Source organism: Calliopsis andreniformis, chromosome 7 (assembly GCF_051401765.1).
Source record: "Calliopsis andreniformis isolate RMS-2024a chromosome 7, iyCalAndr_principal, whole genome shotgun sequence".
Taxonomy (NCBI): Eukaryota; Metazoa; Arthropoda; class Insecta; order Hymenoptera; family Andrenidae; genus Calliopsis; species Calliopsis andreniformis.
In genome coordinates this window covers 9844537-9860776 of record NC_135068.1, presented here as the reverse complement: position 1 = coordinate 9860776, position 16240 = coordinate 9844537, and the positions used below count along the sequence as shown (strand labels likewise).

General features: G+C 42.5%; 1 protein-coding gene across 2 annotated transcripts; it reads right to left on the bottom strand.

Annotated features, from left to right (window-relative positions):
• Positions 1 to 11189: 11189 nt before the first annotated feature.
• LOC143181746 (4'-phosphopantetheine phosphatase) lies at positions 11190 to 15830 on the bottom strand. 2 transcript variants are annotated; one of them, XM_076382324.1, is made up of 14 exons: positions 15530 to 15830; positions 15020 to 15299; positions 14742 to 14925; positions 14576 to 14668; positions 14182 to 14344; positions 13913 to 14103; positions 13567 to 13841; positions 13346 to 13498; positions 13174 to 13261; positions 12890 to 13094; positions 12633 to 12790; positions 12408 to 12577; positions 12019 to 12330; positions 11190 to 11385 (listed from the first exon to the last, which is right to left on the bottom strand). In XM_076382324.1, exons 1-13 carry the CDS (start codon positions 15642 to 15644, stop codon positions 12030 to 12032), a joined length of 2376 nt encoding a protein of 791 aa, XP_076238439.1. In that variant the 5' UTR covers positions 15645 to 15830; the 3' UTR covers positions 11190 to 11385; positions 12019 to 12029. The 2 variants fall into 2 exon arrangements, with proteins under 2 accessions (XP_076238439.1, XP_076238438.1); XM_076382323.1 differs by lacking the exon at positions 11190 to 11385 and having other exon boundaries at positions 11810 to 12330.
• Between the last annotated feature and the right edge of the window lie 410 nt (positions 15831 to 16240).

Genomic DNA, 16240 nt, shown 5'->3' with positions numbered 1-16240 from the left:
AGTGTGTTAGCCACATGCAGGGGTCCCTTAATTAGAACTAGCGCTTTGCTCACAGGAACAGTTACGTTCCTCCAGAGATTAGATTTCGTTGTTGAACTCGGCGACAATTAGCGAAGGGTCGAGCAGGTTTCAAAGGAATTTCACGCGATCTGGAAATCCTGTGACGCGATCACTGGGACTATGTTGAAGGTGGACGAAACCGAGGCAACGCGGGGTTGTAATTTTATTAGACCGTCTGTAGAGGATACTTCTCGCGTGCACATCTCGATAACACTGGGAGGACCCTAGCTGACCTTGCAAATGGGCTGCCAGTCTACTCGTTGACCTTTGTCGCCTGTTTATTGCCAGAAAGGCGCGAGAATTGGTCAGAATAATTTGAACTTCGTGCTTCCTTTGCACGCTCAGAGTTTATCGAATTAGGGGATGATTCGATGGCCAATCACCTGTGAGCTGACAATGTTGTCATATTGTCCTGAATATCATCTGAAAAGTTGCTCCCCTAGGAAATTCGGAATCATGCAAGGCAGAAACGACGATTAAAGGTGTATAGTTGGAGGAGGGCTCGTAAAACTGGCGCACAATGCTGTACTCATGGGCGGGATTCTATGCGAATACAATAAGTATTATCGCGAAGTTTAAGCGTGGTGGTATGAAAGCGCCGTGAGGATCGCGATGAGGAGACACTTGTTATTTACATTTATTTGCTAGCGAATAATGCAACGTAGACAAAGAACATCCTGTGACAATGCACGCCGCGCTTAGAATAAAGGGGTGGAATTTTTGCTGAGTGTCACGAAAACCTAGATAGAACTCAGAAAATGAAATTACAGTATTTCCTCGACGTAACACAATCTCCCGCCATTTTGCTACCTTTTGCCACGAGAAGATACTCACGTCAATGCTTGAACACAGAAGGAGGCAAAAGGGCACTGCAGCTTCCTGGGACTAACAAACATCATCGAGGGCGTAATAACTCCGTTGTTTGCCTCTTAGCGAATGGACACGGAGGAACGCGAATAATGCTTCTGCACGGCAAAGTGGAGGGAATTACTGGTAATTTGGTAATGAGCATGGTGGAACAGCAGGAATCGGCATAACCCACATCTCGAGCTCGTGGCCATATGCGTAACGTAATAGCAGCATTGCAGGTATAATGAGTACGAAATCCGCCTATGCGTCGCGGGCATGTTATTGGATAGTATTCTGATAGGCACACTATCATCTTGTTCGTTTTGCTTCACAAGAACAACGAACCTTGTTGTAACAAATGTGCCTAATTATGGATGCCTTCCGTTTATTTCCTGTAGCGGAATAAACGTCATCTTTTCTCATCTCCGAGTTCACTCTTGAGACCCGACACACTTGCACGTCGCATCTCCTGTAGAGCAGCAGGAATGACCGAAGTTAAGCCTCCACAGCTCGCTTACAGTAGCAACATCTCCAGACAAAGGGTGTACAAACTGGCAATAATAGCAACAGTAGTCACGAGCAGGAACGGTGCAACAGCCATTATGTTGGCGCAGCCGTCTAAAAGAGCCGAGTGGCCATCGCTTTCATCAGGGCCTGGCAACATATACACCGATAAGGTGCGGCGATCTGTTCATTGCCATTGTCGTCCCCCTGTGGAATACCGCCACTGTAAACTGTTTACGGTCTCCTGTTCCCCGACATCGGCCACACACGCACCAATTCCTTGCACGTGCATCGGCTGGCACCTACACCTGCGACAGAGGCGATTGTCACCCGGCCATCCGTGGAAAATTCGTGGAGGTATGATGCTCGCTTGATCGTGAGGGATTCTCTCACGCGCCAATGCTGCTGCGTCCTCTCGACGGGGATCGTTGATTGCAGGTGGACAAATAGCCTTTGCTGGCGCAGGAATGTAAGCTTCTTTATCTATCCGCTGACTAGAGGAAATGTCCTCTGACATGAGTGTGGGCTCTGAGGCTACACAGGGCATCCAATTACGGGACTAGTATTGGTTAATAGACGGAAGCTGATAGCCTGTAAAAGAGCACTTTGATTGGACTGACCTGGCAATACTGTTGCTCGAAAGGAATACCTTTGGCTATAGGTTGGGAACAAGCAATCAGGTGCTCCCCATTCAAGCAGATCCTCAACCCTGCCCACTTTCATGGATAGAACTCCTTTGAGCCTTCCAGTGATTAGTGTTCTCATGTGTCTATGTAGTAAACATCTGGTGTTATTAATTGGGTTACTGCTTCTGCATAAACGATACATTCACACGGAGCCCATAAGCATGGGATATAGACCTAATTCATGTGTCAGCAAATCACATCTCTCAAAGTGTTGTAAAGCTACAGGTCCTGACAGCAAGTAACAGTGGAATAGGGGAGTATTTCATTGAGTGATGCCTCAGTTGCTTCTGAGTGAAACACAATTGTGGGAGGAAACAACTTCAGCGAGCCCCTAGGGTTAATCAATGCTCCCTCGAGGTGACTTTAGAGTTAGGAGAGGTCCAGGAAAACCAGGGAGGGTTGGCAGCTGGTAAAGAGACAAGCCAGGTGAATCAACCCTCTTCCAGCATCGAGCCGTAGTATTTTTTGTTCGTCAGCAGCCAACTCGTCGCCCAGAGTAATGGATATTCAAGTCACGGTTGGAACAGGAACTAACCGCATAATGATGGCAAAATATCCGTGGCGCTGTCTCGTGGAGGTGCCTTTTTGCGGGAATTTTTTGCAAACGTATCTCAATTGTCAGGAAATACAGGGTGTCACAAAAACTGTGACCCATTTTCAGCAGAAAAAGGTTCACTCAAACCTAACCTTCTATCAAAATTGACACCAACAATGTGCAAGGATTGGAGGTAGATTCGACTAACCCCAAACTATTCAGGCTGTCAGCACGCTGACACAATCCAAAGGGATGATTCTGCATGAAAACAAATAGGAAGAAAAATGGGGACAAAAGGCCATGTCGATTGGAACCCGATCCACCGATAGAGCACAGTGATCCCTGTGTCGCCTTTCGCTTGTTTAAAGCCCAGTGCACCGATGAAGTGGACAACGCTCGCAACCGGTTCATTTTTCATCAAAAGATTGGTGAATGCCCATTTGTCCGCCGATCCCCGCGAGACGGTTGCGCATCGTTGTATTCAAATGCAGCTTCCGTCGATATGCGAGCGGCGTACGCGCGAGTGACGCGCATGAACGTAACGACGTGGGTGTATATTGACGTGGCAGCCGTGGCGGAGTTGCCTGAAAATGGAAAAAGAGCGAAACAGAACCATGCGCGGCGTGTAAGTCGTTGGAACGTGAAGAGCAGATCGGAAGGGCATCGCTGGTGGTTTTGATTTTATTTTAGAGCACGCGCGCGCACCTCTGCCCTTGTTTCCGGAATCGCGCGGACGAATTCCAACCACCCGTCGATTTTCAACGTTGCACCTCGGTTTTCCCCCATTTTTCAGCACCCTCCCTTTTCTCCGCCGCCCGTTTTATATTTCGGCTGCGCCTCCGTTTTCATGTTTTTCGTTTCCCCCGCTGTGCTTCTTCCTCTGTTCCCAGCTTCGTTAGCGACGCTGACAACTCGTACGCCGGACAATGAATTCTCTTCCGCGGTGAATCGAATTCCGCGTGTGACTCTCCTCCAGACAATTTTGTTTGACGAGAAATGGGTTGGCTGTCGGTCGGGAGTAATTGAAATTGGCTGTAGGACAATGGGTTCAGATAAGATTTCGTCTCACCCAAAACAGTGAGGCTTTGTCACAGGCTTAATGGAAGCAGGCTTAATCAAATTCTTTGGAGACTGGTGATTCATGTGTGTGACTCGGGCACCTGAGGAAATTAAAAATTCCCCTAACAAGAAGTGGCACAGGTGTAGACATTACTTTTGCAAGCTGTAGTACACTGGTGTCCCTTGATCGGAACATCAGGTAGAAAGTGTCTCCACCTGGGCTTTTTAAATTAATTCCAGCCATTGCTGTCTCAATCCACCTCAATCTCGTCCCAGCGCATCTTGCCCGTCTGAAGCCAGTACCAAAATGATAAGCAGTCGCTGGCAACGAGGACGTCAGTTCACGAACTTGACGCTAGCGCTTGGCTAATCTCCTTCCTGAAAATTAAGCGCGGCCTTGGTAAGAATAGAAGAACCTGGCTTGCCTTGGTAAAAAGAAGGGCTAGCCGATGACATAATCGGCTGAATCACCGATTAAGACCAATTAGCCGAGCGTCGTTCAGTTAGCTCCACGTGATCCCCCCTCCCCCTGGCCTATGCCTCTTTTCGTCAACTGGGGAGCCGGAATTGAGACGCAACCGCGGTACAGATGATTACAGTGGATCTTGTTACTTCATTCGTAGAGCGAGAACAGCGAATTGGAACGAATGCAAAAGTGGTGACGAGCTAGAAGAAGAGGCGTCCTCAATTAGGTGTTTGAACTTGAGAAAATGGAAGCTTCCGGTACAGAAACCCTGACGCTTCCGGTTATCTGGGGAACGAGGGGCCATGTTTGAGGCTGACGTGAAAGGAAATCTCGGGCACGTTTCAATCGCTAATACTGAGCGTTTGTGGGATCGCCAGGACGCGATTGCGAATATTGAAGGTTCCAGCGAACGTTATCGATTGAAACGTTCCGCCGCGAAACTTGATCAAACGATCCGCCGCCATGAAGCAAGATATATCAGGAGTGGAGCGAATTATTTATCAGCAAATTGCAACCGTGCACGCCCACTTGATAAATTGACGCCAGCGCGTTTACTTTGATAAGATCTGGCGAAAGCTCGACCTCCCGCGTTTCACCAATTTCCTTCCAACCATTAATTGCTGCCCCCGCTTCCGTTTCTTCCTCGGCGAATCTTATAGCATGGACAACTTCTTTTCACGACGATCGGATTTCCCTTGGAAGAGACGACGGCTGAGCCGAGGTATTGAATTTCTCTCCATTTCGAGACTCCTTCCTCCATTTTGCAAAAAAGCCTCAGATAAAATATCCTTTATGCGGTGGCGATTTTTCTTTACCATTAAGCTACTAGCTAAGATAAAATAAGAGCTTGCTGGCCTCTAGCGCAATTACCATTCCGAGAATCAGTAACTAGCGGTCGATAATCCATGGAAGAGTCCAGGTTTGAAGCTTGGATCTCTATGTGGGAAAAAAAGTTGGGGATATCGATCGAGGAATGCAACCGAAGACGATACAGCGGACGAAAATCACTCACAGGACGGAGGGAAATTATTTATCTGGCGGTGGCTAGGCGGTGGACGTTGATGAATAGGTCCTTGCTGGCAAAATGCTTGAGGGAAATGCCTGGGAACGAGGGAGGACGATTAAGCAAGATCCGCGAGATGCCAGGCGAAAAAAATTGTCGCTCTCAACAACTGAGAAAGAGGGATAGGTAGCTTTCCGCATAGGGACGTGTCCCCCTTCCTTTTGCACCTTTTTCTCCGGCAGAATGAAAATGCTTAATCCACTGCAATCTAGCGTCTCTCAAAATATACACTTCCCTGCAATCACTACCTAGGAGCGGAAATAGTTAATCTGACGCAGCGCTGGGACCCTGAAAATAAACTTGTTTCGTTTGGTTAAAAAATTCTGAAAATAACTGGAACAAGAGGTGATGCTGCACATTCCACTGACAGGATACCACTGGAGAAATTCTAGTGGATTAATGGGGAAAACAAACCAAAATGATTAGGTGGTACAGTAGTGTTTCCATAAGTGGATACATTTCTGTATTGCTATCCCCTCTATCTTCTTTATTCTCCGATGAGACAGTACAGCGCTGGCAAATAAGCAGGTGATGACAGCTCCCCTTATCCCCACCTTATCCTCTCGCAAGTTTTTGCACAGTGGGGGGGAGAACAAAGGCGCACCGAATAGACTACCTGATTCGATATTTGGTTACGAGTAGTATTAAGATACGAACAAATACGCAGGTGGAAATATACATATGTTAAAATTTATTTATTGCTTTTTTTATCTTGTGATCGTGGTCTAGAGCTCGGATTGATTCCAGAAAACCCACGTTCTTTCTCATTAATCCGACACAGTGAGGCAGAGTACTCACGAAACGCGCGCAATCCTCCCCTTAATCTAGTTAGATGTAATTAACTGATGCAACTTCTGCAACAAGCCTCTCGATGCAGAGCCACGATGCGGGCGCAGCCCACCAAAACGTATAAACGAAATTAATTAACATTTTACCGGTGCACGCACAGTTCCACTCGTTCATTAATTACTCCGTTTATCGAAAATGAGATAAGATTTAATGCGCATTTGCCCACTATTAATTTCCCTAATGCGTTCACCGGCGCGAGTACTAATTGTGACAAGTGCGCGGGGATTTCGAATTTCACGATCATTATTACGAGTATAATAAAATGTAGGGTAAAGGGATATAGATAGCTGTGGTTCAGCTTTCAATCTTATTGTGACATTTGTATCACCTGCAAGTAGATGCTTGTACACGCTGAGCTGTAGCATCCAATACGTGTCAAAAATCTGGTACACAATATGTAACCTGAATAATGCTTAGATTTGCAAAGCCTCAGAAAGCTCTCCGCAAAGCAAGGAGCTGCATCAATCACCAGAATTCCCGCTCAGTCATTGGACCGGTGACAGGACAACGTCTCGCGGGAGAATATCGTTGACGACAGGGGAACGTTGTTTGGAAGGCGGGAGGCTACCAAGCAGAATATCATCGCGTTCCCGAACGAGCTGCGCTTGTCAGTGGCTGAAAAGTGGCCAGCGGAAAATGCGAGACTGAAGTGGCATCAACAGGTTTCGGGGCAAGTTTCGAGAAGCACGCAGCAATTGTGGTCGGACAGGGGCTCTCGTGAAAATGTTCCGCGGATCTCCTGAGGCATTTGCTCTGCCATCCCTGCATCTCTCCCTTGGATTCCCCCGCGCTGGTGCCATCGCGTTTCTCGACCGCTTTTAATTAACCCGCCGACGACGTTTCGCCTGGGAAAACCGCAATTGTTGCGAAACAGTCGCATTGCAGGCTGACTCACCGATCACAGAACAGTATAGAATGTACTAGGTTTTTTATCTCCATTTTTTATTTCTCCAGCATAGAGATAAGAAAAATTGAAGTATAGATTTTCTTCTGCTGATAATTGCTGTTTTGTGTCATCAAATCGAAACTATAACTTTAAAGATAATTATTTTGAAGGCCCCGATACCTTATAATTTATTATCTTATTGAGAGTCTGTGGAACGCATTAACCGATTGAAGACTAATACCATACACAGTTTTGGGAAGTGTGGTAAAATCAAGTAGAAGGTGATTCTATAAGGTAAAATAAAACGAAAATCAAGAATAAAAAAATTGCGTTTGAGGCTTAGTTTCTGAGTTATTTATTGTAGAAAATACTAGTAGCGTAAGTCTCCTGCGGGGACTACTGCAGCGCGCGCAGCCAAGGTCGGAGACTGCGGTATGCGCAGCCAAGGTCAGGCGCAGCCCACGCGGCCCACTAACTTTTTGTGTATTTTCCATCATTAATAACTCGGAAACTAAGCCTCAAACGCAATTTTTTCACTCTTGATTATCGTCGTACTTTGGCACGTAGAATCAAGCTCCATAATTATTTTCACCTATTGTGAGTTTCGAAAATATTTTAACTACTTTTGTTGTGTACTACTGAGTAGTACCTTGTACACGAAATTTCAAATGAAATTCTTAATATTTTTCGAGTGTAAGCGAAGGAGGGATCTAACGATACAATTCCTGTTTACGACATAGTGGTCTGGTTGAAAGCCTTGCAGTAATCGCGAAGGAGGCCCACGTCTCTTCATAGAGGAAAGGGCGGCGTAATAAAGTCAAACAACCTGTCTTGGCGCGTAATTAAAGAATAATGTCGTTTTCGAGGCGAACGTCTCCGCGGAGAACAGAATGAAAATTTAATAAATTCTGCGGCATCAGGACAGGGTAGAAGATTAAAGTTGTCGGGGCGAGAAGAACACGTTGCATTCGGTTGATGAAATTATTTTAATGTGCGTCGGTGAATCCAGCGCGATTGCTTCCTCGCTGAGAATCTCGAAACCGCGATGTACGACGAACGTTTGTAATAAACAGGCGCCCTTCCAGCGAAATTAAAACTAAAACTCGCTCGCAAAGCGCGCTCTCTTTCACGAGAATAAACTTTTCCACACACGCTCCGGATTCTATTTTTCCAGCAGACCAAGACGAAGCGGCTAGGAAAACAGACGCTCTGCAAGCCTGCAGCGAATTGGGGTATGCGAATTTTCACGGTAGTTTAGATACAATTTAATCGACCAACGCCGCGTATTGATATTGCAACGGTTCGTGAATATCAATCGGCCGTATCGTAACAATTAAAAATTCCTTCGCATGATTGGCATGGATAAGGCCGCACGTACGTGTTCTAATTACGAAATTCACGTAATTAGAACAGCATCGGTGGAACGGAACTATTCATCATTCCAATGCGATTTCGTGAATTTATCGCTGCATGCTCGCGCCTGTCCATCTATCTGATCCAAGTATTGCGCATCCATCTCAATCCTCTTCAGCTCGAAGACTTCAATGAAAAATGAACTCTTATCATTTACCAGAACAGAAATACCAGTTGATACTTTATCATGAACTCCTCAATTATCTTCACAAGCAAGGCTTACGGACCAGTCCTGTCCTCAGTCGTAAACTCCCAGAGTCCTCCACTCCCTTCACTTCCTCCTACCATTGGAAAAACTTCCCATAGAGCGGCCCAACGATAACAGTGTCCCTTTCAGTCTCCCGCCAGCCGTCTATTGCAGCTCCTGCAAGGTTGCGAATGCAGCACATAAAGACGCGATAATCCTCGAGGGCGGTGCTGAAGCGAGTGTATTCAACGCCCGCGTAAAGTTTCATGCAAATGCGCGTATGCATCGAGATAGGGCCGAGTGTGAAAGAATTCGCGTCGAAAAATATAGATAACCACGAGCATTTAGCATCTCGACTCAGCTGTCGGATGCTCCTGAGCTCTTGTCAGATGGAATCTCCTCGCAAAGATTCCTCCACGATTGGAACTATGTATTGGCCCTGGGATCGCGTGGCCAAAATTACACGCGCAGTTTCGAGTTCTCTGGCGAAGCTAGGTGGAGCTTAGGGGTGATGGGTGGCTCTGGATCGAATGTACGTTTCCTTCCTCTTTGGCATGCTGCGATGGAGGATTGAGGAGGTTTACTGGGGAAGAGCTATGAAGGTATCTCCTTTAGGGTCTCCTCACCCTTCAGTTTCTGCAGTTTGAACTATGCTGCATGCATGGATCCTAAGCCAGAGATGGGCAGCGAAGTTGGCGACAAGACGTTGCTACATACAATGAGGGCAGCAGAGACACCCAGGGCTCCACACTCTTCCCAAGCAAATTGATGCTTATTAGACGAGGTACACCCAAAGAATCTACCCTCAGTAGTCCAAGCAAGAGCAAATTAGCCCTCGTCCAATAAGGAGTCCTTTGGGTGGATCCGGAGGATTTCGCTTGATTCCCTGACTGCAAGGAATTTTATTCTAAGCTTAAAGCGAATGGACCATGCACAATCCACCCAGGCCATCATCGAAGGTGAAACGATGATCCAAGCCTCAGCTGGAACTTTCAGGTGGAGTTTAAGCACTCGAGTGCGTAGGTGGAACAGCAATCTGCAATTACGAGGGAATCCTCGGGCACAAATTAGGACTGATGCGAAGGGCTCTAAAAATATATACTCACACAGTGCCCTAGCAGCGTCTGTGCTCCACAATTACGCGCATTGCCGTAATCTGCATGGAATTACGGAATGACGCGTAATTAGAGCGTTGGAATTACAGTCTAAAAAGAACTGGGACGAGGATTCGTAACCACAGGCCCTATCCTTCCGCAACTTAGTTACAGAATTAACGAATCCCCAATTTTTTACGAGGTTTCGTCGTCAGCACGAAATACACTTCGCAGCAAAATTAAAGAATCACAAGTCCAAAAAATTGTCCATGTTTGAGCTGCTGCAGCTTCGTGAAAAAAAATCGTATGGAGGCGAGCCTGGGCTAGTTTTAAAGGGCAAAGCCTCTACTTTCACACTCCTGCATTGGAATTTCTCAAACGCTCCTGTATACTTGTTCACGGAACGAGAAATAGAGTGTGATTGTTTTGGATAAATGTTTAGGTGGTTCCTGAGTTAGGCCTAGGCTATCAATGATACTTGCAAAGTATCTTCTTCGCAGAGAGATCCCTAACTACGATCTTATCCATTTACATTATTCATTGATACCTATAATACAATATGTGCTGATTAACTGGGTACCTATGCTCGCTCATAGTAGTTAGAGGGATAAACAATAATTACCGACCGAGCAGCACTGGGATTAAGTGCGCACGACTGGCTGGAAATTTTGGATCGACTTCGAAGCTGGCTGTGACCCAAGTCGAAGTCAGGCTCCCGGATAATATCATGAAACCGGAATTTAATAAAGCCAAACGTTCTATACGTTGCGTAAGATGTGGCTGAAAGAAATGGACATGGAGCGTGTCCAGCATGCTCACGAGTCCTCTCCACCCTTTTCCTTCGCTCCTTTCGTTTCCTTCTCTTGTTTTCTTTCCCCAGCAATTGGTTCACTAAGCATCACTTCCCTTCGTGACATTCCCAGCGAACGACGTTTCTCTCGGTCGTTTTATTTTTATTCGAAGGATATTTGATTCTCTCTTTCTCATGAGATATATTAATGAGATGATATAGATCGTGTCCACTTGGATAGTACTTCGCTGTCCAACTTATCCAATAATTTCTGGATGAGATTAAGATTTCATAAGTCTTGGGAACATTATTTTGTATAAGATTTCGGATGTTGAGGGAAACAAATGTACACGGTACGAAATTTATTACTAACAAATACATTTGCATTTTATTTACATGATGAGGTATTGTACACTCGTAAAACATTAATGTCTTAATAATAAGAGGAAACTTAAGTAAATTTATAAATCGTTAATCCATTATTATTTTGGCCAATCAGCGTTAATTAATCTAAAGACAATTAAAATTTAGTTATTGTCTTTTGGTAAATTTGAGGACTGAAATGTTCCTGTTTTATTAATGCGTTATAAAGCAAGTCAAATATCACATACAGACGTGTTTAGACTGAGTATTAATAAATTAATTAGTATTATTCGCCACACTAGCCGTAACAGCGTAAGTCGTTTTAAATCTCAACAAACTTTTTTTTACATTAACGTCACGCGAATCAACTTCAAAATTCCATACTTACAGTTTTATCACTTTTTTTATAGTCAGTTCTCTCTTTTATAAAATTTCGGAGAAATTTACAATATTCTTCTCTTATAAACAGAATTAATATAATCACAAATTATATCTTAACAGCTCAGGATCCCTCTCGTCACGATGGACACTATTTTCAATGGTTTGTATAGATTCTGTACGTATCTCTTGCAGTTTTATGGCTAAAGAGTGTATGCAAATAAAAAATTGGTCGAATTTATTGTATAAAGAAGTAAAAGTTATTTCGATCCACAATATCCAATCCAAGCAATAGATCCCTGTACAAAAAGTCTCCCCAGTTTTGTACACGTCATACTTTAACGTTCTTGCAAAATTTCATTTACACGAATATATAACTTTTCCTCGAACATTACGTTATCACAGAAGATGTACTGTACAGCATTATATAATACATGTCTATAATTGTTACCATTGGTCATATTCAGATTCTAGGGTAACACCTCGTTCAAATACGGAGAAAATAATTTTATTATCTTTGACTAGGTGTTAGTCGTTACTTTTCGGAGAGTACTCAAGATTTCAAGGCTTGAGTAACAAATACGCTACACCACTTGGTCAATTACACGATGCTTATAAACTCTAGTATACTGTTCCAACCTCAAACATTATATTTCCATATTTTCTCTTATAAAATACACGATGTAATTAACCAAGCACCTCTGGCGATTGCATTGTTGAAGATGATTAACAGTAGATTTTACAAAAATCTCGGACACTTTTATACGAAACAGTAGAAGACACTTAAAACAAATTTTCAGTCCTTAGAATCAAGTTATAAAATTTCGGGTACTCACATCTCCAGCCTTTATTCATTGTCATCACACGTGCAAACTTCATTCCTTCCGTCCTCGCACTCCGTTGGACACTTTATCTTAATATCATAGATTTTCGTTTTCGGTGGTGGTCTTTCGTATTTACATATCACAGCGTACATGTCACCGCCCAGGCGAAGCGCTAGCCATCGGTTTTTAATAACAGCTAACTTCAGACATTCACAAGTCATCCTCGCATGAAGATTGGTGTGAAGGGTTCTGCCCATCCCCTCGAGCACGATGAGATCAACGTTATGTTTCACCATGGCAAGACACAAGTCTAGGTTCAAGCGGCTAGCAATGATAATAGCGTGTTCGTTAAAGTAGCTAAAATAAAATAATTATTTTAGTTATTCTGTCCATGTTAGTACCTTAAGTCAAGGCAAGGACCTGCTTGAGCAGTCTCCATAGGAATCAGTCGATTTTCTTTCAGAGCGTGTCTGATAACTCTGCATATCTTGGATGCATCTCGTAAGGTTACGACCAGCTCTGGATATGTTACGTCGTTTAAGGCTGGCATGGAGTTAGCGCAGAGAATTACCTGAAATAGATTTTAGGTTAATTTTGTTCACAGAGCTGAGAGTGATGCAACTAACTTTTGTTCCTCGTTGCAGCAAATCTCGAGCGAATGGTAAGATTCCTAATATTATGTCGACGCCACTATTGTCTACGAAGATGGCAGCACATTTATGAGGTGGTTCATTTTCTAGTCTATTTATCCACTCATCTAGGTCATCTTGTAACCAAGGTCTACCTAAGCTTAGGAAAATTAATCTTGTTAACACTATCAATTAGTTTCGAATATTTTATACGTGCAACTAAGGACACTAGCTGCAGGAAAATGATGGAGTACCCGGTATTTTTGCTTCAGCTTCCGCAAAACCGAAGTCTGTCGTTTCCATCAAAGTTGCAACAGCTTTTGCGCCCCAGTCGAACATATTTCCGCTTAGAACTCCTAGTATTAAGGCTTTTATTTTTTCTGGTCCTTCCAAGTTATCCAGAGCAATAATACGATCTTTTAAATGCTTCAAAGCTTCTTCATTTTCTATCTTCTTTTGCTAAATATTCGATATTTTTGAAAATGGACAAGTTGAAAAACGTTTTTGTTAAAAATTCTCAATTTTACGAGGAACTTACATGCAAATAAGGATCTGGAAAGTCGAATTCCTTCATACAATGTTCAATGGTGTCCAATAACACTCTTACAGTGAGTGCCCCATAAGCACTATAAGATGTGACGTTACATTGAAATATGTGATACTATGGTTTATTCTTATAAAATACGAATTTATTAATGAGTAGAACTTACAATGGTTGAAGATTCAAGTAATGCAGTCTATTAATATATTTCTCTTTAAGCTTTGTTGCTCTGTCCTTAGCAGTTGGGCTATGCGGCTGACTATGGATAGCTCTTGCAACAAATTTGTCTACTGATTCTTCAAAACATTGAAGCCAATAATCCCTAAAAATATTTTTAACATAAGAGAAGCAAAAGATACATATTACTTACGAAAATCGCAGAATTCGTACCTAGCTTCCTTATCTTCTACAAGATTCGTCGTGTCAGGATTGTAGGATGCAGGGTCTTTTAAAAGTGGACAAAAGGTAACAATATTTTCTGCTTGGTCAATTTCTAACTGATCGACTTTAATCCCGAAATCAGTCGATATCGAATCTTTCAATCCCGAGGATCCTGCATAATTTTCCAACCAACTATGTTCATCTGATTGCTCAGCGCCATATAAGAATGCCCCAATTGCGCCGAGGTAACCTTCGTGACGAAGGAAAAGAGGTTTTACTTTGCCCTGAGTTAAAAAGAAGATATTAACGAAACATTTAGCGAATATGGTAAACAGTAAGTGACTTAGGTACTAACGTGCGACCAATATTTGATGGAATATGAGACAGTATGCATCGATAAAGGATGGTTACGAAGGAAATAGCCGCCAAAATAGACTTTATCCATTTTATGCAAAGTTGCGTATAAACTGGCTATTTGTCCAATATCATTGCTTATTGTAACTAAGAGACTTCTCGCGAGATCAGCTTCTGAAAACTTTGGTTGCCCTAAAATACAATTATTCTTCAACATACATTATTCTGTAGCATATCTAAATTTGTCATTTAGGCTATCTAACTCTTTACCTTTATTGTTATTATTGTAAGACATGGCTTTGCCAAAGGAAGATGCAATAAGCTCTCCTGGTAATCCATGAGAAGAATAGTCCCCTCCATAAATATCTTTTACTAACATATCAACATTACGGTGATCTCCTCGTTCTGCAAGTTGCAGCAATTCATCAAAGTCCTAGCAGGGTATTTTTAAAGTCATTCTTTAAATGTGTATATTTATCTCAGTGATAACAAGCAACAGATTTAATACAATATCTTTTACATTAAAAAGGAATGAACATAAAGACAGGAACAAATGTTGAACCCTGGGTATGCATAGAGTAATGTGGCTAATAAATATTCCATTGTGATCACAGTGAGATATTAAGTGGTAATTGTGAAGTGAATAAAAAATTAATATCAATACCTTTCTTTTTGTTAGCAAGGAGCCTAGTCCACAGAAAGTTCCTCCTCCCGTAGCTGTGCCACCAACTCTTTCGAATACTTTGTCAGATTCTACCTAGAAAGCATAACATAATCATTTAAAATGCATAAGAGTAATCTTTGTAAGTGTATTACTTATACACACTTACTTTTAAAATGCTAACACCACTGCCAATATTCACTAACATGTATGGAAATATATTAGGACCAGCTTTTTGGAATTTATATTCAGGATTTCGGTTTCGCTCAAACTCAAATACCTCACATGATATATTTTTAAGTAAAAAATTGCAACCTTTTATCATACACATTATTTCATCTTCTTTATCAACTCTGAAATGATATGTTCATTGCTATTCAGTAAAGCGAAGACTAGACAGTAAATGAGTAACAATGCACATGTCTTCTGGAGTCTCAGAACACTCACAATAAGCCTAATTTTTCTTGTAATAAGTTAGTATACTTATGTGATCCAGCACCAGTAACTTTAATGCTTTTACCATGAAATCTTTCAACATTTACTAAATTCTCTTTCACAAAATCCAAGCAGTCTTCAATGTATCTTGTCTCAAACTTAACAAAGTGTAATCTATTGCCTTCGTGAACTTTGTATGCCCTTTCCCCAGTATTCCCTAGGCCTGCATCCTCATAAAGTGCTTTACGGTAGCTAACTGTTGAATAGTAAGCTATTTTTGTTAATGATAAACCTGCAATTCAGAGAAAGACAAAGGATTCAGATCTCCAGGAGCTTAAAGACTTGGTACTGGAAGTGGGCAAACATCTGGTCAACATAAGGCTAGACAAATCTCAAGAGAATTACGTTTTAAGCTCTAGTCTAAAAGAGAAACTGGACGACTGAACAAATATGCTGATTCTGCCCAGGTTTCAAGGAAAGTTTGAGAATACTCTCATCTCGGAGTAAAGGCGAGATACGTACCAATGTCAATCGCGAATTTGTGGGCGTTTTTCAAATTCGCAAACACCTCGACTGTGGCTGGTAATTTAATGGGGCGAGAATGCGTTCGTTCATCGTCAATTTCCGCTGATTCCATCTTCCACTGACTCTTTTGATACTATAACTTTGTTTCAAATAGTGCTCTCACGTATAGCAGACGGCATAAGGGAACTATATCACGACAAAGCAGTAACTTTATCATTAATCAAACATTTGCTTGACGATATTGTGCATGAACACGGAAATTTTCCTACTTTTAGGAGGCGCATAGATACGTGCAAATTAATCAGATATTTACATGAAACTTATCCGCGTTGATTTAAAAACAACCATTCAACCATGGACTAGGCACGAGAGGAGATTTATTTTCCAATGCCTTTTATCAGCCCGGTTAACTGATACGGAGCTTTTGGATTTCCCATACCAATTGTGTATCATTCCCTATGTTATCGACAAATGGTAGAAACAGGTTAAACTGCTCACTTCATTGCGTTGGAGACGCAGTTCGAAGCTATGGCAGAAAAATATATTGGGTGACAGGTCTATTCTACACTTCGTCGATGACTGTATCTTGTCCATGATTAAAACATGCCAGGAAAATCATTTTCTGACTTTCCAATCGTTGATACCTTATTTATCTGTGTCCAATAAAGTAATTTTCTTCTTTACTGACTGTCAACAACCTAATTATCT